The 23,745-nt window shown below is 38.9% G+C and overlaps 3 protein-coding genes across 3 annotated transcripts in view; all 3 read right to left on the reverse strand.

Annotated features, from left to right (window-relative positions):
- The window catches only part of rpl31 (ribosomal protein L31), a gene marked incomplete at its 3' end in the record, with an annotated part of 212,667 nt that overhangs the window by 101,357 nt on the left and 87,565 nt on the right, over window positions 1-23,745 (reverse strand). The gene's annotated exons all lie outside the window — the stretch shown is intronic.
- On the reverse strand, window positions 6,525-11,323 carry LOC310723502 (uncharacterized protein). Its single transcript, XM_083536654.1, has 12 exons — window positions 11,112-11,323; window positions 10,490-10,627; window positions 10,296-10,388; window positions 10,110-10,202; window positions 8,881-9,039; window positions 8,528-8,602; window positions 8,320-8,412; window positions 8,008-8,187; window positions 7,848-7,922; window positions 7,527-7,637; window positions 7,371-7,441; window positions 6,525-7,273 (listed from the first exon to the last, which is right to left on the reverse strand). The coding sequence occupies exons 1-11, from the start codon at window positions 11,289-11,291 to the stop codon at window positions 7,406-7,408; spliced, it is 1,233 nt and encodes a 410-aa protein (XP_083392780.1). The 5' UTR covers window positions 11,292-11,323; the 3' UTR covers window positions 6,525-7,273; window positions 7,371-7,405.
- On the reverse strand, window positions 13,104-22,581 carry LOC310723601 (uncharacterized protein; the record flags this gene model as incomplete). The annotated part of the gene is made up of 13 exons (XM_083536862.1): window positions 21,703-22,581; window positions 21,344-21,439; window positions 21,022-21,252; window positions 20,872-20,894; window positions 20,666-20,784; window positions 18,875-19,395; window positions 15,091-15,486; window positions 14,767-14,964; window positions 14,391-14,486; window positions 14,070-14,300; window positions 13,920-13,942; window positions 13,714-13,832; window positions 13,104-13,648 (listed from the first exon to the last, which is right to left on the reverse strand). Exons 1-13 carry the CDS (start codon window positions 22,099-22,101, stop codon window positions 13,104-13,106), a joined length of 2,997 nt encoding a protein of 998 aa, XP_083392988.1. The 5' UTR covers window positions 22,102-22,581.

A 23,745-nucleotide genomic window follows, 5' to 3' on the forward strand; every position in this document is an offset into this window, starting at 1 on the left:
CCATGCTTATAGTAGAAGGGCTGGTAATAAGATTTAGCTCTCTTTGTTTTGCCTGTTGTCATGAAAAATGCTTTCGCTGGAGAAAAATAATCCGTCTTTGTACGGTTTTCATGTTTGCAAAAGGGCGAGATGAAGGAGGCTTGTGCTTCCTTGCAAAAACTATTACCAGTGGTTAAAAACTGCACTCTAGATATGATGTCAATCAAAAGAGACAGGTCATAGTTAGAGGAAATGAGTGCTGTACTCTTAAGGGAATTGTTGGCTGTTAAATGTGTGTTAGCATTGTAACACAACCGAAAAAAACCCAAAAACAAATATATATCGGATACAAAACTATAAACTTTATCTTCATATTCTTCAAGTGAGCACACCATCACTATTTTCCATCTCAATCCACATCAGAGTTCATCAAAGGCTCTTCTCACTTGTTCTTTATTGTCACGTTTTCAGCGGTGGGCATTTACACCTCACTGTACGAGCTCAACGCCTCCTTCTCGGCTTGTGTTTTTGATCCGCGGACTTGTGTAAATAAGGAACCTTCTTGTACTTCTTGGCTCTTGATGAAAAGCAGACACTGAATATTGTGCAGGCTAATCAGGTCGCTGCGGAAAGGCTCGAAAAGGGCTGAGGCAGTGTCCCAGACCTTTGTTTCTCTTTTTGGCTATCTTGATACGTTTGGCATTTTCTAGCATAGTGTGAAGCCCAGGGGCTTTTTAATTTATTTGCCATTGACTTCTGGGTAATTGGGGTTGTTTCTTTTGCCACACACAGGATCTGCTCCCAAGTTCAGATGTTGGAAGTCCTTATTGTAGTCATTGATGCATGTAGACGTATACTGCGACCCTTTACAAAGAAAACCTTAAAGAGCCCTGGGAGAAATTCTAATGGGGAAACAAGGGCAGGGAAACATAATGCTGGAAGCGCTTGAAAGTGAAGGATCTTCAGGGCGTGCAAAAAGAATGTAAAGCAATTCATTGACTTAAATGTCTTTTGTCTTAATTGTTTGAATTTTTTTTATATTTCTGCTTTAAGATGCAGTGTATTAGTTCAGTTCAAGAACAAAAGAGTGAATTAGCTTAAAAACTAACTATAAGTACATACATAAGTCTACAAAGAAATGGCTGAAAAGCAACAACAATGTAAGACTTTGGAATGTCAAAGTTCATCTTTTAACCCAAGAGAAATTGTGTGAAAGGAAATAAAGCAAGCAACGTTGAAGCAGTTGTTAAAAGAAGAAAAAAGCAAAAATTCTTCCAAACCATCATGTTGGATTGATCATTGTTTACCAGAAACATTATGTGGAAGTTATAGGTGATAAATTAGGTCACAGAAAGATATTTAATGTTGCTTTAATTGGGCTACATGAAGATCTGTTTAGATTTCAGAGTTTATAATTCAATGCTTTGTTTAAAGAGTCTGCAGACTGAAAGTCCTTATTGATGAGGAGGATAAGTAGAGAATGCCCAGGCTGGTTAACTCTGATAATCACTCTACAACCGTGATGAGCAGAAAAGCATCTTAGCCCAACGTAAAAATTCAGACCTTGAGATGAATGGTCTACATCAGCATATGTATTTTTATATTGTGCTGTTGCCACATAATTGCTTGAATGTACCGTGCAGATGTTCCTTTTAAAGTGGATGTTTAGTGTACTTGTGATAATCTGATTTAATTTACCTCTTTAACTGGAGAAGGAGAAGAATCGAGGGAAAAGGCAGAACAAATGCAGTAGAAAACAGTGCTGTCAGGACAATAGGTGTAACAATTTTTGCAATTTGTTAATGAGGCAGATCCTGTTTGTTAAATGACTGTGCAGAAGTTCACTCTCTCCTTTTCCGTCAAAGCTGTTTTCACAAAAGTGTCTCCTTTTACGGCTCCTAACGGCTCTGGTTTGAGCATGAACGAGTATAAGTTCACATTGAAAATTATTCCTTGACAGGATTCAGTGGTTCGTACAGTGACAATGTGAAGAATGTAATTTCACCCTGTTTGAATTTTCTGCCTGGGTTTTGGTGTCTACTCCAGTCATCCATCATGTACTCAATTAACTGCATGATTCAGTGTGGAACAGTTTTCAGTCATGATTATTCTTCAGCAGATGTTATTTTTAACTTAATACTGCTTATTTTAATGAGCTTCGGAGAAATCTTCTTTAAATTTTTACGACACGGGCATTTGCCTTTGTTTCCTCTGTTTCCTACACATAGGCCAATTCTCTAGCAAAACACAGATTTTGGCGCCACCTTGTGTTCTCACGCAAAAATGACCTTGATAATATTTGGTGCTATTATGGTGTTTTTTTGTTTTGTTTTTGATGCACTGGCTAATTTTAAGGATTCGTCCTTCTACTCTTAATTTTATCTTTAAAAAATGTGCCTTCATTATAATGTGGGAAGAATTATCCCTCCATTGCACTACCTGCTGTTGCTCAGTAAAAAAGGATTTCTCTGTTGATCTCTTGCGCCAGCAAGTTCTTTATTCCATTCTAATTCTGCAAATCAAATACTGCTTATTTGTAACGATTCTGGTTTGTTTGTTTGCTTCACAGCAACATAGCAGATCCAGTGTGCCAACACCAGTCCACTCCATTCACACTACTTAGCTCTTGCTATCTTTATCCTGAGAGTTGCCATGACTGAAATTGTGTAAAACGAGGAATCACAATATCGTAACCGTAACCCGCAAGTTCTTGCAGAAGTTTGTTTGGAGTCTGTAACAACTAGATAATTTAGATAAGTTTTTCATGCCACACACATTGTTAATTTCTTGGGCAATTATGTGCAATTATCTCAGCGCAATAATAATAATAATTATAACTAGGTGACAATTATAACAAGCACCTTGCTTTCGGTCTCCTCTGATTCAAAAGGGAAAAACGTGCAATAACCTTTAACTATTATTTCAGTCTAACTTTTCTGCCATCTATTTTCACTGCTGCTACACATTTCATTTCACTTAATATGTACATTTATTTATATTTCTTTTTACTTCTTTACTTTGATCTTTTACTCTCAGCAACTCCAACCAAAAAATTTCCTTCTGGCATTTATAAATTATTCTCTTGATTCTGAACTGAAAACTTAAATAAGATGGGCATAAAAGAACAGAACATTTTAAAATGCAAAAATAGTTCAAATATAGATCTTATAGATAAGTACTTTTACATTTCATACTTAAAAGTATTCCTAGGCAAGAACTCTTGTATTTACCCAAACATTTTACACAAACTTTTACTGGAATATTGTAAGTAAACAGAGTATTGTAGAGACTCATGTAGAGAAATGTGTATTTGTCCATCACTGTATATAGAGATCATAACCATCATTAGGGAAACAGTGGTCAAACATCTAACATCAGTCATTCCTGACCACCTCTGGTTCTCTCTACCCTTACCCAGACTCTCAGACAGCTGGCTAATCTCTCCTTCTGTCTCTGAGCATGTCACCTCATGTTCTTGAAGGAGATAATTACCTGACGTGCTGGTTAGCGTATGAGCCCACCAGCAGTGTAACTGGCCACCCATGCATGTACCTCCATACAAATCCATGACAAAGCAGCAAGTTTAAACTCAGGACAGATGCTCAAGCTGTGAGCAGGTCCTGAACGTCCTGAACTTTCCTCCTCCATTCCCACCACCATCTGTGCCTATAATAGAGATGTCCAAGACTAGTCATTTACTCATGACTGAGCACATCCTGAACTACTGCACATCTTAAGACTCAGATTTTTGTCCCGTCTTCTCTTTTAATTGTATATTTGTAACAACTGGATCATTTGTATTAACAATCATCCACTCCCTTAGTGCCCCTCCTCCACTCCAGGACACGACAAAATCCTCTGAAAGCTTAGAAGCCATTTAACTTTCCTGTTCCGAATGTTTACAGTTTCACTTTGGTAAAAAAGTAATCATGCTCTGATTTCAGGTCAGTTTAAAGTTAATACATGACTTTGTAGGTCCAGTTACTGAGGGCTTTCTTTTATAGAGCTTCAGCTTCAGACCAAGGCTACATCTCCCTATTAGTTTTACTAGATCTTAGTGCTGCGTTCGACACTATAGATCATGATCTTCTCCTCGATCGCTTACAGAATTACATCGGTATTCAGGGACAGGCATTAAGCTGGTTTAAATCCTACCTGTCCAATCGTTACCATTTCATAGATTTAAATGGAGAGCTATCCAGGATAATGCTAGTAAATTATGGCGTGCCACAAGGGTCAGTTCTAGGACCCCTGCTTTTTACAATATACATGCTTCCATTAGGAAATATTATTAGAAGGCATGGAATTAGCTTCCATTGTTATGCTGATGATACCCAGCTATATATTTCATCCAAACCAGGCGATACAGCTCAATTAGCTCGCATAACTGAGTGTGTTGAAGAAATAAGAGATTGGATGACCCATAACTTTCTGCTATTAAATTCTGATAAAACTGAGATTTTGCTCATCGGCCCAAAAAATAGTACACAGAAGCTCCAGCATCTCAGCCTGCATTTAGACGGTTGTTCTGTAACTACTAGTTCAACGGTAAAAGACCTGGGAGTTATTTTAGACAGCAACTTATCTTTTAAAAATCAAATCAATCAAGTTACAAAAACAGCCTCCTTTCACCTTAGAAATATTTCTAAGCTAAGAAATATGTTATCTATATCTGATGCAGAGAAGCTCGTCCATGCGTTTATGACCTCTAGAATAGACTACTGTAATGCATTACTAGGTGGATGTCCTGCATCATTAATAAACAAGCTTCAGTTAGTTCAGAATGCCGCAGCAAGAGTTCTTACTAGGTCAAGAAAATACGATCATATAACCCCAATCTTATCGTCCCTACATTGGCTTCCTATTAAGTTTCGAATAGACTACAAACTACTGCTACTCACTTATAAAGCACTAAATGGTTTGGCTCCCATGTATCTATCCAGTCTCTTAACACGCTACAATCCGTCACGCTCCCTGAGATCTCAAAACTCTGGGCTTCTAGTAGTTCCTAGAATAGCAAAGTCCACTAAAGGCAGTAGAGCATTTTCACATTTAGCTCCTAAACTCTGGAATAGTCTTCCTGACAGTGTTCGGGGTTCAGATACACTCTCCCAGTTTAAGTGTAGATTAAAAACATATCTTTTTAGCAAAGCCTACACATAACACACATCACACACATCACATCACAACCTTGTGCTCCAGAATATATGATTACATGCACATTATCAACTTGTGCTGTTAATATCATGAACAGCAGCTACGCTAATTCCTCTCTACTGCTTCTCTTTCTCTCCCCATCCCGAGGCATCCTGAGGTTTGGCCAGCTCCAGTCACGTCCCACCTCGTGAAGATTATGGACCTATGGATGATCATGGAGAAGTAGATGCCGAGTGTTTAAAGGCCCTGGCATGGAGAAGCTGATGCTGGATCTATGATGATCACAAATTGTTCTGTATTGTTGAAAGATTTATGACCAAACTCTTGATGTCACCCATATGAGGATGGGTTCCCCTTTGAGTCTGGTTCCTCTCAAGGTTTCTTCCTCATATCATCTAAGGGAGTTTTTCCTTGCCACTGTCGCCACGGCTTGCTCATCAGGGACAAACGCACACCATTCACCTTCACTGTTGTTTTCTGTAAAGCTGCTTTGAGACAATGTCTGTTGTGAAAAGCGCTATACAAATAAACTTGACTTGACTTGACTTGATAGAGCTAAAAATGAGACTCTAAACTCACCAGACCAGAACACTACCATTTCCTTATAGGATTAGTTTTACAGAGACACGTTCTTACTTGTTTGTCAACACCGATATCAGAAACAGCTAATTATGTTAATGTGTAAATACTGGCTACATGGTATTTAACAGCACTAAGTAAAAAATAAATCATCATTAATTATTAGTGATCAATTTTCCTCGGCTGCTTAAAAAATGTTTTTATTCCTGTAGTCTGTTGGAGTCGCTCTTTCATTTCTGGACATAAGACCCCTAATGTTTGAAGGCCATAGCAGTAAAGTGTTCTATGTTAATGTGGTTTGTGTCGTCGCCATGTGGTCGCACACTCACACTGCATCTTATACCTGAATGCAGGTGGATTTTTTGTTTGTTTCATTTATATAAGAAAATGATTTATAAAACTCACGGTGGGAGAGATATCCTCCTCGGGCTTCCACTAGAGCAAAAACAAACATGCAGATTTGACTCAGGTATGTGTTTGGGTTGTGATTTGGACAGAGTCATTTATTAACATAAATATATATATATATATTTTTTTTTTTACTATTTTTTATTTATTCCTTTACTTGTTTTTTATTTACTAGTAAGTTCGTCCAATAATATACAATAATCTTATTGTATAAGATTAAAGTCCTTCCTGGAGGTAGAGAGTAAATCTGAAATTTAATAAACAATCTCATCTAATATGCTGTTCTACTGTAACACACTGATCTTACTGTAGATATTTGGGTCTCAAATGTAAAATCTTGCATTGTATATAGAATATTGCATAAAAAAACAATAAGCACATGATTTTTCAATCCAACATGATTTTTTATAAGAAATCACTGATTAGATTAAACAAATTCACTCCTGAGACTCTTCTGTGTCTCCATTTGCTCGTTGTTATCTTTCGCTGCAGTGGACTGTGAGGAAACAAACTCAGCATGGTTCTGTTCCCTGGGAACCGTAAATGTCCCGGTACGACACCACCGTGTTTCACTAATGATGTGATGTGTTTCACTTTCCTCACTCGCTGATGATCCACTTCTCTAAACAAAACCTACTGAGATGAGTGTGAAAAAGAACTGGCAGAATAAACCAGAATACAAACCCTTTCTCAGAAGGTCAGACTATTGTGCGCCGTGATGTGTTGTGACGTGACGAGATGTGTTTATCTCCGTTTCAGATCAGCAGGTCTGATAATGTGTTTGTAACCGTGAGGGGGAGAACAGAGAGAATAGAGTTTTACAGTGTCAGGAAGAGAGAGCGTCTCGCTCACTATCATGGATCTCTCTCTCTCGCTCTCTCTCTCTCTCTCTTCCCCTCTCTCTCTCCACTTTCTATTTTGTACCTGTCCCATTAACCAAAATAAATCTTAATTATATAAATATACACACAAATAACTGTCAAAAAATATATTTTTGGAGCTACTGGTGACAAGATCTCAGGGCCCCTCACTGGGAGAACTATTGCAGTTATAGAAGGTTACTTTGAGCTATGGTGGTGTACTGAAGGTTCAGAATCTCTTGTGTGTGCAGAACCGTCGGATTCTCGGATCACGGAGCTCTGCGACATTTCTGTCAGATTAAAATAATAAGATAAATGAGGTGGTGTATTTGCTTTTCGGACCCAGACCCAAAACACAGTGCACTATATCAATCCTGAACCACTTACTTTTAGTAACATCTCACACATTGTTCCAGCTTCACTCATGTGTTGGGAAGCTCCTGATCTAGCGCCTTCTCCTAATCCAGCAGGAAACAAAAACAGGTTAAGAAAAAGCGAACACTCTTTATCATTATTATTTTAGAAACGCAGGGATTTTCTTACCTTCCGTATCTCCTTTATTTCCGTACATGCCTCCTGGAGCGCTGCCTCCAGTTTCTGCACCGAGTCCTGCAGCGTGGCCACTTGTGACAGCAGCACCTCGTATTTCTCCTCCTGGAAGTTCAACAAACAAATCTTTTTTTTTTGTACATACTTTTAAAGTAAATTGATAGAAAAGGGAATTTCAGTGCAGTGGAGAAACGCTCCGTGCAGTGGAGTGCAGTGGAGAAACGCTCTCTGGACACCACACGGAGGTTTTTAGGGCATCTTGTGTATAAACTGCCGTAGCAGTCGTTTCGCGGCTCCACGGGAGAAAAAGCTGACCTGGTTGACCTGGTTTAACGCCTCTTCGCAGAAAGAATGCAGGACGCCGTAATCCTTCTCTGCCTGTTTACAGTCCTAAAACGCAAAAAGGGAAAAAGTCAGAAACCTGTTCTTTCGGAAAACGTGTGCAGTGGCAGCACGTTGAAATTTTCTCCCTCACCTCCGTTAAGTTCACATTCTTGCGCTGGAGCTCCATGAGCCTTTGCTCCAACTCGTGCACGTGGTCTTGCAGGACGTTCGAGTCGGATATCAGGTCGGAGTTCTCTCTGCGTAGCTCCGCGTTCGTCTCCATCAGCATACCGCATCTTAGTTCAGTTTGGGCCTTAGCCACCTGAACGTTCTACAACCCAAAACTAACGACTTGATTACTTCTGCTACACACGTTATTCATGGTTCAAATGATCAGAACGACTTGTGGTGCTTTATGGAGAAAAAAGTCCAGAAAAAAAGCGAGAATTACACAAACACTTACCTTCAATAACACCTTGTGTTTTTTTAAGCTGACTAGTGTTCGCTTGTGCTGTAGCCTGAGCCTTTTGTATTGATCATTTTTATGAATAAATTCCTGAAACACAGGCAGGGGGCAGAAGATGAGGAAATTCTAAGTAAAATTAATTTTGGTTTATAAAATCTTTTTGATATTATCTTATATATTGTGTATTATAAAAGTCATGACTTACTCTGCGTAACTTTTGTTTCATCCATTTATACCTCGATTTCATGATACACAGAAAATACTGGTCCTTCTTCAAATTCTAATCACAGTCATGGAGCAGAAGTTTGCAACTTTACATCCGTTTAATCAAAACGCAAAAATCTTCATTTCAGAGGAGAACTTTTTACCCCTAATAGCAAACAAATGCGTTTGTTTAGAAAACGTTCTTATAAGCATTTAGACAGGATATTCAGAGTTTGTGATACGACGAATAAATAAATGGAATCGCAATCAATCCCACACATCCCATCTTTAACTGAGGCCCACTCGAAGTTCTCACATTATAGCTAAAGGAACTGCAGGGATTTTCTCGCTTACCATTATAATCTTATCGAGGTTGTCCTTTTTTTCCTGAGCTAAATGCTGCAGCAACTCCATGTCCAATTCCAGTTTGCAGACCTCATTCTTCATCTCAGCATGAGACTCTATCACTTGCTCGTACTTTCTCTCAGCTTCGTACAGGGAGAGCTGGAGGTTCTACAAAAGGACAAGCTTTATTTATTGGCTTTACCGATGAAAGAAACTGATACGGGGGTCGCGATACGATGCGTTGCGATACATTGCGATGACGTAATTTTAACCGATATATTGGGATATTTCTTATTTTAGAAATAGTATACAATTTTAGGAAAACGGTCGTTAAAAACACACCACAATGTGCAAAACTAAAATCAACCAGAGCAGACTGGGATCTGCTTTAGCATGAATTACATCTAAAATCACACTGCTAACGCTAAACCCTTAAACCTACCCATACAAGTATTGCAATAGATAAACACAATTAATATCTTATTCAAACATATGCACATAGTCGTTAGAAGACAATTAATAATAAAGTCTGAATGATGAGTGCATTATATTAATAGTGTTATTAGCATTAGGGTAGAAGTAAATACACTATATGGGCGCTAACTAGCTAACTTTTCCATCTTAAAGCTACAATCACAGGGAGACACGAAAATAAAGATAAAGAAAGACTATTATTTCTTCTATAAAAGTAAAGAATGCAGACAGGCAAGAAACAACAGGCATGAGGTATTTTTATAATAAAATATGTAAATATTGTATGTAAATATTTATATAATTAATTTAATATATATACATGCACTTCTGCATTATAACTTTATGCCTCTTTATTAAATTTTTCGTCTATTTCTCTTTACTGTTTAATATTGTTAAATCTTTAAGATTTGCTGTATTTCGCCTGTCGCCTCATTTGGGAATTTCATTCTACAAACTTGTCACTGGCGTCTGTATGACAAACAGAACCTCAAACTTGATATTCGTCTGTAATTATGCAATTATGATGGCCTTTTAAAACATATAAAAGAAACTAAAACAAAACATATCCCGGTGTCGGCGCAAGTCAGTCAACGCTGCTCTTACTTCCAACGGATTATATCATTATAGCTATAATAGTTTTTTACAGCAGCGCCCCCAGGTGGACATTTAACAGAATACCGCGATACTCGCCACATTGAGACACGTCTAAATACTCAACAGAAATGTTTAGGAGGAGGATCAAGAAGATACACAAGTACGCTTACCTGTAGTAACTCTTCCTTGTGGGCTAATGTGTCCTGCATCTGATGGAAATGCTCTTCAAGAACAATATGATCCTTGGACTCTTGCTCACATTCCTAACGCAAAACCAGAAAAGGATCAATGGCGTTTAATTCAGTTTTTTAAAAAAAGGAACGTATTCCAAAAGTCCTGACTTAGAGAGAACCTACATGTAGAACCTGGTCAACATGGTGAAGAGCTTGCCTCAGCTGTTCATACCGGGACATCAGGATGCTGTGAGCTTCTCGTTCCTGCTGATACGCCTACAACGCATCAGTGAGGAAGTGGAGGAACGAGTTAGTCATTAACGATCACGTCCACAACGATCTGCTGGACCACCGTTTCCACCAGGATTTTCTCTCACCTCGGTTTTGATATCGCACTCTCTTTGTGCCTCGCTGAGCAGTTTCTCCATCTCGCTCACTTTCCTCTCCAGGTTGGACTTCTCACTGTCCACCTCGTTATTCTTCTTCTTCACCTCCTCAGAAGCGCTCATAGAATCCTGAAAGCATTCATAAAGACCAAACACATTTAGAGACAAAACCATCCTGAAGAAGATCTTCCGGCTTTTCTAAAGTTTACAGAAACAATCATTCACTGCTTCAATGTTCTGAACTGTCATGACCGGGTCGATCGTGTGAAGCTCCTCAGACACCTTCAGAGCACTGCTAGATCTGCTATCCGATCTTAAACTCTGGATTCAGTCATTTTTTCAATAAAATTTCAGGAAACTTGTAAATGACTGAAGCGCTTCTTCTCATTTCGAGCTCTTTTTCTCCAGCCTGCTGGACCTGGGCTGGATACGGTACAGTATGAGATGCTCCAGTAGAAAGAAATATCCAGGAGTATTTAGGAGCAGTTTCCAGTCAGAACCTGAGTGAGAATGAGACTCGGTTCGACCCAGGACGCCGGCTAACAGCTGAGCGAATGGAGCTCCGTAGCGAACACCTAGCTCCGGTCAGAACAGGACAAGTGTTGATGTTTACCTCAGAAACGGCGCGGGGGGACGGGCTGACACCGACTCCTTCCTCCGCTCTTCTCTTCCCATCGCCCCGGTGAATCCAGTAAAACAGCGCGGCTGCAGCAGATGCAACTCCGGCCGTGAACAGCAGAGGGTGCACAGCGAGATTCTTCATCTGAGCGCGAGCTAACGTGAAATTATTCATGTGAGGCCGCGGGAAAAAGGTCACGTGAACAATGAAACGCTTCCTCCCTGCTCGCGAGCTTTTATAAAGCGCCCTCTACTGTTGCGTCACAGCGGCGCGTTCCGTGACGTTGGAAATGATGTTTCAATTAATCAACCAATCAATCAATCAATCGCGGCTTCTGAAGCGTAAACGGATCCTAACAGTCCACATTTCTGAACAATTATTTCTGTGTATAATAATTATATAATAATTGTATAATAAGTATTATAATAATAATAATAATCTGTGTAATCAATGCACTATCCATAATTTATGTTTATCATTGCACCCATATTTATTCTGAATATACAGTGCTGTATCATACAAACATTCACCTATCAGGCATAACATTACGACCACCTGCCAAAACAGTTGTGACCCATTGAGCATCAACAGCATGAACTTCCTCAGCAGTTTCAGCTACAGGAGCTCGTCTGTTGGATCGGACCTCACGGACCAGCCTTCGCTTCCCCACACGTATCAATGAGCCTCGGCCACCCATGACCCTGTCGCTGGTTCACCACTGTTCCTTTCTTGGAGCACTTTTAATAAATACTGACTACTGCGACAATTTAAATCTGGACTACTGTCAATATTTGTCATACACATACCCATCCTATTCTGTCCATTACTTGTATATATACTTTATAAACAATGCCAGAGACATGTTCTAAAAATGTGTTTTAAATATATTTTACTCATATTATTTGTATTTGATAATAAATGTCTCTTGGTTATTAATAAAGGTCAAGGCACCGATAGTTAGATCGCTGGAACTATCGGCTATCAGAAAAAATCCATACAGATAGTTTTTCCTGTTTCCAGTCCGGTGCCACTACGAGAGCGGCCTCTAGGGGCGAATCAATGACGCCACATGCTGTTCATTATATTAATTTTTTTATCATTTATTAATTATTATATTTATATGAATTTCATTTAGCACATTTTCATGATTTAGTACTGTTTTGTTTTTTTTTTGTCATAAAGTTCAGTACTCTTTTACATGGAGTGTGTTTGTTTTCTATCCAGTTTCCATTAAAAAAATCCATGTTAATCAGTTCATTAGACGCTTATCGCGAGTACGATCCAACTTATATAAATAAAATAGAGAATATAAAACCATTCTTATAAAGAATATAAAACCAATTTGATTATGATAGTAATAATGCTCTTTTAATAGGTTGAAACAATGAACATTGAAAGGTAATGCTAATGTGTATGGTGGAGAGCAAAGTAAACTAATCTAGCATTAGGAGGGATAATAAAAACATTCAAAATCTGCACGGCAACAAAACCAAAAACATTCAAAATCTGCACAGCCATGTCATTTTCTGTAGACAATACTACTAATCACTGCAAACATTCTGGTCAGAGGAAAGTTATTTTTTTTTCCCCCAAGATCCAGTGATGAGCTCAAAGTAGTTTATAATATAGCTTTCAGATGAACACTGGAAGATGAACACATTTAAGAGAAGTTACGTTTGTAGAACAGTCGAGTCCAGCAGCATGTAAGATCAGAGCCGGAACATTTCACTGAGCGATTTTTTTTCACGCTGAACTCTATTGTATTTTGTAAATCAGCGTCTAATGCACAATTAACATACAACTCCATCTGAACTTTGCAAAACCACAAACTGTTGTGGAGGGAAACTAAAGCTCAGTTAAAATTCTCCTCCACTGTAGATTTTCCACAGTGAAAGTATTCAGTGTTTCAGTAAAACCAGAATTTCACAAATGAATCTTTTCATCATCAATATTTCATTACAGAACTGTAATAAAGCAGTTTCAGCTCTAACTGATCTGATGCACTTTTACAGAGCACTGAAGTGGGAGGATCTTTACTGGGTATTTTTGACAAGCAACTCTTAGAAAAGGCAGTAATTTGTTAGTATATATGTGTGTAAAAGTGTGTATGTGGCTGTTGGTGAGAGGGTCGGAGAATGACAGCTTTCCTCTGTCCAGTGACAGCTGCAATCTGATCCTTCTGAGTTTCTGCGTTACTGAGAGGGGAGTGGACGGCTGCGTTGTAGAACGTGCTTCATATTTACCACCACGACATTCAACGTACCACATTTCAGTTTTGGAGGTTATACTTCCCTTCTTCTGAGCCGATTCTGTCATCACACCTACCGACCACTGCGTACAGACGCCTACTTCAATGTCCCAGCAGTGCATGCCTAAGTTAAAGTCCTCAGAGCCCAGGATGCAACAATGATGATTAAATCTCTCTGGATTATCAGGAAGCTTCTGTTCCTTGTTGCTGAATCTCACACTGGTCAGATCATCGGACACAATGAGCTTATGATGAGCAGTGTTGGGGTCCAGAGTTACAGGTGCTATGAAAAAGAAAAGAAATAAATAAATAATTAAGTAACTAACTAACAAAGAAAGAGGCTCTTACTGTATCGAACTGCACACTGCATCTTCTCCCAGACTCTGAACTTCAGGTTGGCCAGGTGTTTGGCCACATGGATCAGTGCTCCTGAAAGCTCCTCCGGATGCTGCAGTGTGCACTGAGCTCTGCAGGAACATCAGGATTCAGTGCCGCTGTGGGTTTGGAGTCAGAAACACAGAGAACGAGAGAGAGAGGGAAGGCACATCACTCACCTTTTCACTGTGGTCTTGTAGTTCTGTAAAACAACAAAGCACATATCAGTGGATCCGACTGACGTTTTTCCTGACCGAAATGTGACGGTTTTGACGACGGAAACCGGTTTTACTTTCTCACGGTAGAAATACAGAATAAACGACACTCACCTGTAAGAACGAGACGTCTTCGGCTCCCATCTCTTCTTTTACGGCTCCGATCGTGTCTGAAAGAGATGATATGTCTCTGCTCAGCTTCTCGATCTTCTCCTTCATCATCAGACTCTTCTGCTCCTCTTCCTCTCTCAGTGAAGCTATCCTGGCTGCTTCATCATCTCGTAGAATCTGGTAAAGCTTCTCAAACTCCTCCCTAATATGCTGCTCTGTGTGTTGGGCCTGAATCTGCAGTGAGAGCAAATCACATGAAATCCATCTCAGTATGCAGTGATGCAAAACATCATTCTAATATCAACCCATCTTATTGACTCTGACCTTTATATGTTCTGCAGTCTGACTCCAGGTTCGTTTACAGTCTTCAAAGATCTTCAGTTTCTCCTGTAATCGCTTCAGTGCAGTTTTCAGCTCCTCCTAAAACAAATCAACACACTGCATGAAGACTCTCTGTTCAGGTATCGCTGGATTTCTCTAAGAACTCATTAGAGCTTCACCAGAACTTTAGAGCTTTACAATTTAAATATGATCCAATAACACACTCACATTCTGTAGTTATGATGTCAATACATTTATCACAAGACAATTGAGGTATTGTTTAATGAATTCACCATGAATTTGTTAATTGGACCTGTAGATGGACATAACTGTTAAAATGTAGAATAAACTTTACATGAACTCAAATAATTTTATTTACCTTACAATCTGTAATTGCCTCATCAACAGGGCAGAACTTGTGGTCAGTGTGTTTTTTTGAATCCCGACACACCACACACACTAACTGTTGATCTTCCAGACAGAAGAGTTTCAGCTTTTCACTGTGCAGACTGCAAACCATTTCACAGTCTAGTGAAGATTTCTGACTTTTCTCCTGTAAGAATCTCTCACACAGGTTCTTTAATAAATTTCTATGTAATTCTATTTAATGAATTCACCATGTATTTGTTAATTAAATCTGTAGATATTAATATGTAGAATAAACTTTATTACAGTATATGAACTCAAATGAAATTTTATTTACCTTACAATCGGTAACTGCCTCATCGACGGGGCAGAAATTGTGGTCGGTGTGTTTTTTTGAATCCCGACACACCACACACACTAACTGTTGATCTTCCATACAGAAGAGTTTCAGTTTCTCATCATGCAGACTGCAGACCGTTTCACAGACTGATGAAGATCTCTGACTTTTTTGTATGAAAGTCTCACACAGATTCATTAAGGCCACGTTTGATGAAGTGTCATCAGTGGACGACTTCCTCCTACAAACAGGACATTCTTTGGATCCGTTGGTCTTCCAGAACGTCTGCAAACACACTTTACACAGAGTGTGACTGCAGGGAAGGAGAACAGGATCCTTGAAGATTTCCCAGCACACAGGACAGGACAAATCCTCCTCTGAAAACTTAGAAGCCATTTAATTTCACAGCTGTCGTTGTTCTCTCCAGTCCAAAGTTTCACTTTGGTAAAAAGTAATCACGCTTTGATGCGGGTTTGTTAAAGTTAATACACGACTTTGTAGGTCCACTTAGTGATTAATTCCTTTCAACCGAGCTGAAAACGAGACTCGGAATTCTCTATAAACTCACCACAGTAGAACACTGCAAAAGGTCTGCGGTGGTCTCAGGTTTAACACTGCTATAAATAGAGGAGATTTAGAGAGACCCAACAGGACCTGTTATAGTATCTCTCTTCATTTCAGTTCTTCTCAGTGACTCGAATCATTTCATTCAGTTCACCAAAATGATTCCGTTCACCTAGTTGCATTACTAGGTGGATGTCCTGCATCATTAATAAACAAGCTTCAGTTAGTTCAGAATGCCGCAGCAAGAGTTCTTACTAGGTCAAGAAAATACGATCATATAACCCCAATCTTATCGTCCCTACATTGGCTTCCTATTAAGTTTCGAATAGACTACAAACTACTGCTACTCACTTATAAAGCACTAAATGGTTTGGCTCCCATGTATCTATCCAGTCTCTTAACACGCTACAATCCGTCACGCTCCCTGAGATCTCAAAACTCTGGGCTTCTAGTAGTTCCTAGAATAGCAAAGTCCACTAAAGGCGGTAGAGCATTTTCACATTTAGCTCCTAAACTCTGGAATAGTCTTCCTGACAGTGTTCGGGGTTCAGATACACTCTCCCAGTTTAAGTGCAGATTAAAAACATATCTTTTTAGCAAAGCCTACACATAACACACATCACACACATCACATCACAACCTTGTGCTCCAGAATATATGATCACATGCACATTATCAACTTGTGCTGTTAATATCATGAACAGCAGCTACGCTAATTCCTCTCCACTGCTTCTCTTTCTCTCCCCATCCCGAGGCATCCTGAGGTTTGGCCAGCTCCAGTCACGTCCCACCTCGTGAAGATTATGGACCTATGGATGATCATGGAGAAGTAGATGCCGAGTGTTTAAAGGCCCTGGCATGGAGAAGCTGATGCTGGATCTATGATGATCACAAATTGTTCTGTATTGTTGAAAGATTTATGACCAAACTTTTGATGTCACCCATATGAGGATGGGTTCCCCTTTGAGTCTGGTTCCTCTCAAGGTTTCTTCCTCATATCATCTAAGGGAGTTTTTCCTTGCCACTGTCGCCACGGCTGCTCATCAGGGACAAACGCACACCATTCACCTTCACTGTTGTTTTCTGTAAAGCTGCTTTGAGACAATGTCTGTTGTGAAAAGCGCTATACAAATAAACTTGACTTGACTTGACTTGATGATTCATTCAGATTTTTTCAGTGACACTTACTGTAATATTAAGAGTGTAAGAAGGATACGAAATCTAAGTCGAAAAAATATATTACATTGGGTACTTTTCAGTGCCGAAATATTTGATAAAAATACCCACCAGTCATCTTGAAACGAAATCCTGTTTATCAGATTTTGCAATCAGCAGCACATTTATTTTATATAGAGACTCAACAAGGCTGGTCCCAGTCTAGTTACAGACTTTCATTTTTTAAATGCATTGTTCAGGATTCCTATTTAGGTAAAAGTATTAAAAAGTATGTAATGTGATGTGAGTGATATTTAAGGCCTGGATTAGCATGGAAAAAAGAACACTGAGTGTTGAAAAATATTTGTGTGTTTATACTATTGCCCTATTCGGTTTTCTAAAATCTAAAATGTGCCATCGTTTTTAATAGCCTTATTTTCTACACACACTCCACACAGCGCAGTGAAAACACCGTTTTTTACAAAAGCTAAATTTTTGTTGATTGAAAACGGCATCTCGGTGTGGACAGAAGAACGTGAGAGTTTTTTCATTTTTAAAAACCTTCGTTTTTATACACAGTCCACACTGTGTCGTGAAAATGTCAATTTTTAAATTAACCACTTTGAAAAGTGTTTTCACAAAACGGCAAAAAAGTGACTGAAAACGGCATCTCAGTGTGGACGGAAATACAAAACGGAGAGAAAAATACGCCTTTTTTAAACAAAAGATTATCAGTTTGGACATGACCAAAGGGTGTTTTTTTGTGGAGGTAGGAGCAGACTCTCAGCGCTGCCAAAAGATCAGTGCTGGACTGGATCTGAACAGCTGTGATTAGTTGTTATGTTTTGAGGCAGCAGCTACTATGATAGTATAGCGCCCCCTACCGTGTGACTAAACACACGGAAAACATCAGAGATTGTAACACGTTTTAGTTGGTATTATTTCAGAGAAATTACAATATTTGTATTTATTTAATGGGAAAACAGTACAGCATGAGACTCAGAAATAGCACTATTCAACAACAATACATTATCCTGCAGCAGATAAGTGATTGAAAACTACTGTGCACATGTCGTCAGGTGTACCATGGGATATTATCCAATTACCCTTATAGGCTCAAAAAATTATTGTTTATTTACTCAAAATAATTAGCCGTTGTTGAGTGATTTAGTGATTGGCAAAGTAATGGAAATACTTCTCCACGCCAATGGGTGGCAGTGTAGGAAGCACAACGAAGACCTTGTCAATTCATGGTAGTAGAATTAATGATGCATGGGACAGGTAGCAGTGACAGCAATGTATAAATATTTGTAAAGGAAAAGTGCAAACGCTGTACCGATATATTTATATATAATATACTATACTATACTAAAATGCTACTGTATTTCTGTTGGTTTTGCATCAATGCATCAATTCTTGGTTTGACCTTTTTTTTTTTTCTTTAAATGCAAATCAAAGCTATAAAATCCAAAAGAAATCTCCTTCTCCTAAGGAGAAAGCAAAATAGTTTTCAAAGGGTGTTTTTTTTTGTGATCACCCTGGAGTTCAGCAGCCTGGAAGGTCAGAGCCTGAACTGAAGTGATTTTATTTAACTCAATACAATAACGCAATAGTGTAAATTGCAAATCAGTATTTAATGCAGGATTATTATACAAATCCATCTGATCTTTACAAAACCACAAACTGCTGGTGGAGGGAAACAGAATTAGAATTCTTCTCTACTGTACACTTTCACACACAATACACACAACCAGCTGAACATTTCACCCAGGATTGACATCGCAGATTTAATGATTTAATAACATTAAATCACGTCATTCATACAGATCTACATTTAAACAGATTTTATTTTAGGTCTATATTTTATTTTGAATATTTTAAGTTAATCAACATTTAACATGAATCAACATTTTGTGAGATAATCCAGACTAATTATGATTTTATTTCGAGTCACACTCCAATAAAATTGTCCACAAAGATTAAGTAAAAACAAACTTTCACAAACAATATGAATCTCTTTATCGTCAATATTTCATCGAATTGGAATTAAACCATTTCAGCTCTAACTGATCTGATTTACTCTTACAGAGCACTGAAGTGGGAGGATCTTTACAGGAGATTTATTACAACCAACATTTAGAAGTGGCAGTAATTTGTCAGTAAATGTGTGTGTGAAAGTGTGTATGTGTGTGTCAGTGAGAGGGTCAGAGAAAGACAACTTTCCTCCGTCCCAGTCCAGATGAACTCTGATTCTCCTGATTTTCTGTTTCAATGAGAGGGAAAGTTTTCCATGTTCACCTCTACGATATCCAACATGCCAGATTCCACTTCTGGAGTTTAAATCTTCCTTCCTCTGAGTCGCTTCTGTCATCACACCCACTAACCACTCTGTAGATTCTCCTACTTCAACGTCCCAGCAGTGTGTTCCTGAGTTAAAGCCCTCAGAGCCCAGAACATACCATCTAAAATCAAACCTCTCTGGATTATCAGGAAGCTTCTGTTTCTCATTTCTGAATCTCACACTGGTCAGATCATCAGACACTATAAGGTTGGGATGAGCGGTGTTGGGGTCCAGAGTTACAGGTGCTGAGTGACAGAAAAAAATTAATAATGTGCAGCACACACACACACACACACACACACACACACACACACACACACACACACACACACACACACACACACACGTATATACAGAGAGAAAGAAAGGAAAAACAATATATGCACAATATAGACACACGTACTGTCCATATTGTCTCACATTGTGTATATTGTCTTGTATAGCCAGGTTTGTCTTGTATAGTCCAAGCTAAATATGTTGTGTTATTCATGTCTGTATGTAGGAACCTTTATAAATGTACTTTGTTTCCAATGTTTTATGATGTTAATTTATTTATTTTATTTTTATTTCAAAATGTAATATTACATGCCACATTGTTTTGTTCAGATATGGGTTTGCTTTATATCCAGTAAATTAATTTGTTTAATGAAAATTTATTATTGTTGGCCAATGACTGTTGACCAAAAGGTTAAAGATCATGAGACGGGATCGAGTTGAATCTGGGATTTTGTTTGCGACTGGACTTGTTGTGTTGCTGCTGTAAAGATCACGTGTTTACACTGTGCTCGGATCGGCCTGACCCTCCACGCAAAGGGAATTATTCACTACGCTAACCGTGAGTTGATGCTGTTCGTGGTTCATCTTTTGGATGGATGTAAGTGCTTCTGTTTTCCAAGTTTCTGCTTAAGAGGATACTCTTCACACTGTGAATGTGCACCAACTGGGCCCCAACGAAAACACTCCTAGTGTATGTGACTGAGTTGTTGGTTCCTATATATTGCATAAAGAACTGAGTTTTCTTATAGGCTGTAAAATATTGTGAACTGGGTTTTTGTTGTATTTCTTTGTTTTGAGGTCTTTCATTTTACTTTCCATACCATTTGATAAGTATTTTGGTTTCTATTGTCTAAATATTTCATCCTCTACTGTTTAATGGTTTCATACACTTTTTGTTTTAAACTACAACTACAGCAAACTAAAACAGCACAACTCTAGAATAAGTTAAATAAATAAGTTGTTAATTTGCTAATTTGTATTCTGGTGTTTAATTCATTGGGAGTTCTTTATTGTAATAAGAAGCTGGTGTAAATAGAAGAATACTAATAGCCAATTCACCATTCAACTGCCAGGAATCCAGGTTTTCTGATTTAAGTTACAAATATGAAATTGTAACCTTTTGGGTTTAAAAACAGGGTTACATGTACTTTTGAGAGTCACTAACAGCTGGAACCAAATTCCTTGGCCAAAAAACCTGATTCTGATTCTGATACAAGAGAAAGCGAAAAAGAGTCTTACTGTATCGAACTGCATCCTTCATCTTCTCCCAGACTCTGAACTTAAGGTTGGCCAGATGTTTGGCCACGTGGATCAGTGCTCCTGAAAGCTCCTCCGGATGCTGCAGTGTGCACTGAGCTCTGCAGGAACATCAGGATTCAGTGCCGCTGTGGGTTTGGAGTCAGAAACACAGAGAACGAGAGAGAGAGGGAAGGCACATCACTCACCTTTTCACTGTGGTCTTGTAGTTCTGTAAAACAACAAAGCACATATCAGTGGATCCGACTGACGTTTTTCCTGACCGAAATGTGACGTTTCTGACGACGAAAACCGGTTTTACTTTCTCACGGTAGAAATACAGAATAAATGACACTCACCTGTAAGAACGAGACGTCTTCGGCTCCCATCTCTTCTTTTACGGCTCCGATCGTGTCTGAAAGAGATGATACGTCTCTGCTCAGCTTCTCGATCTTCTCCTTCATCATCAGACTCTTCTGCTCCTCTTCCTCTCTCAGTGAAGCTATCCTGGCTGCTTCATCATCTCGAAGAACCTGGTGAAGCTTCTCAAACTCCTCCCTAATTTGCTGCTCTGTGTGTTGGGCCTGAATCTGGAGTGAAGAGCAAATCACATGAAATCCATCTTCGTATGCAGTGATGCAAAACATCATTCTAATATCAACCCATATTATTGACTCTGACCTTTATATGTTCTGCAGTCTGACTCCAGGTTCGTTTAAAGTCTTCAAAGATCTTCAGTTTCTCCTGTAATCGCTTCAGTGCAGTTTTCAGCTCCTCCTGAAACAAATCAACACACTGCATGAAGACTCTCTGTTCAGGTATCGCTGGATTTCTCTAAGAACTCATTAGAGCTTCACCAGAACTTTAAATATGATCCAATAACACACTCACATTCTGTAGTTATGATGTCAATAAATTTATCACAAGACAATTATAATGTATTGTTTAATGAATTTACCATGTATTTGTGATAAAACCTGTAGCTATTATGTAGAATAAACTTTATTACAGTATATGAACTCAAATGAAATTTTATTTACCTTACAATCGGTAATTGCCTCATCAACAGGGCAGAACTTGTGGTCGGTGTGTTTTTTTGAATCCCGACACACCACACACACTAACTGTTGATCTTCCAGACAGAAGAGTTTCAGCTTTTCACTGTGCAGACTGCAAACCATTTCACAGTCTAGTGAAGATTTCTGACTTTTCTCCTGTAAGAATCTCTCACACAGGTTCTTCATCACCAGATTTAACGGATTGACAGTCACAGATGGCTTCTTAATACAAACAGGACATTCTTTGGATCCGTTGGTCTCCCAGAACTTCGGCAAACACACTTTACACAGAGTGTGACTGCAGCTGAGAACTATAGGATTCTTAAAGATTTTACGGCACACAGGACAGGACAAATCCTCTTTTGAAATCTTAGAAGCCATTTAATTTCACAGTTGTCGTTTTTCCCTCCAGTCTAAATGTTCACTTTGGTAAAAAGTAATCACGCTTTGATGCGGGTTTGTTAAAGTTAATACACGACTTTGTAGGTCCACTTAGTGATCAATTCCTTTCAACCGAGCTGAAAACGAGACTCGGAATTCTCTATAAACTCACCACAGTAGAACACTGCAAAAGGTCTGCGGTGGTCTCAGGTTTAACACTGCTATAAATAGAGGAGATTTAGAGAGACCCCACAGGACCTGTTATAGTATCTCTCTTCATTTCAGTTCAACTCAGTGACTCGAATCATTTCATTCAGTTCACCAAAATGATTCATTCAGTGACTCTTTCAGTATTTGTTATATTAATATTATACGTTATCAAGAGTGCCCTAAGGTTAGAAAGTGTGATTTGAAAAATGCATTAAATAAGTGTTCTTTTCCTTTCTTTCTTTTTGTTGAAAGGATAAAAAAAAATGTAATAACCAAATTCAGTTTGTTCAGTTAGCATTTTGTTCAGAATCAGCAGGTCTACTAATCTTGTTCAGACTCAGTGAGGGGTTTATTGGTTTATTACTTTAAATCAATCATACCACTCGTTCACAGTTTGCACTTTTTTATTAAAAATATTATACAGGCATAATTTAAACATTTTTAATTTATCGACAGATTGGAAATTTTATTAGAGGGACAGCGCATGTAGGACGTTTTGGAGACAAGGTGAGGAAGGTGAGATTGAGATGGTAGGAAAAGACCAAGGAGGAGGTTTATGGATGTGGTGAGGGAAGACATGCAGGTAGTTGGTTTGATTGAGGCAGATGTAGAGGACAGGGGGGGATGGAGATTTTGTGGTTGGTGTGTGTTTTTGAATCCCAACACGTTGTTGATCGTCCAGACAGAAGAGTTTCAGTTTCTCGTCATGCAGATCGTTTCACAGACTGATGAAGATTTTAGACACAGGTTCTAAAACACAGGTTCTTTAAGACAAGATTTGAGGGAGAATGGTCTATAGACGACTACCTCCTACAAATAGGACATTCTTCTTCTTTGGTCTCCCAGAACTTTTACAAACACACTTTACACACACTGTGACTGCAGAGAAGGAGAACAGGATCGTTGAAGATTTCACAGCACACAGGACAGGACAAATCCTCCTCTGAAAACACTGAAGCCATTTAATTTCACAGCTGTCGTTCCTCTGTCCAGTCTGCACATTCCAACTTTCACTTTCGCTTTGGTACAGAATATCACGCTCTGGTTTTACAGAGACACACGACACCAGTTCCAGTCGGAATCTTCATCTTCTTTTCTGCCTCTCCCACTAGGGGTCGCCAAAGCGGATCATCCATAACCCCCTGTCCTCTACATCTGATCTCTTTCAAATCAAGTACATGCATGTCTTCCCTCACCACATCAATAAACCTCCTTCCTCTTTTCCTTTTTCCTGGTGACTCCATCCTCATCATTCTCCTATTGATATACCTCATGTCCCTCCTCTGCGCATGTTCAAACCATCTCCATCTCACCTCCCTCACCTTGTCTTCAAAACGTCCTACATGCATGCGCTGTCCCTCTAATAAACTCATTTCCAAACCTGTCCATTGTCATCATCCAAAGAACATCTCAGCATCTTCAGCTCTGCTACCG

The sequence above is a fragment of the Silurus aristotelis genome, assembly GCF_946808225.1.
Source record: "Silurus aristotelis genome assembly, chromosome: 3".
Classification (NCBI taxonomy): domain Eukaryota; kingdom Metazoa; phylum Chordata; class Actinopteri; order Siluriformes; family Siluridae; genus Silurus; species Silurus aristotelis.

What these genes read in the sequence shown, in the direction of transcription:
- LOC310723502 (XM_083536654.1), bottom strand. Translation starts at nt 11,291, where the DNA reads ATGAATAATTTCACGTTAGCTCGCGCTCAGATGAAGAATCTCGCTGTG. An exon ending in AGTGCGATATCAAAACCGAG is followed by an intron (nt 10,389 to 10,489) that starts GTGAGAGAAAAT and finishes GATGCGTTGTAG; the next exon opens with GCGTATCAGCAGGAACGAGA. An exon ending in AAATAAAGGAGATACGGAAG is followed by an intron (nt 7,442 to 7,526) that starts GTAAGAAAATCC and finishes CTGCTGGATTAG; the next exon opens with GAGAAGGCGCTAGATCAGGA.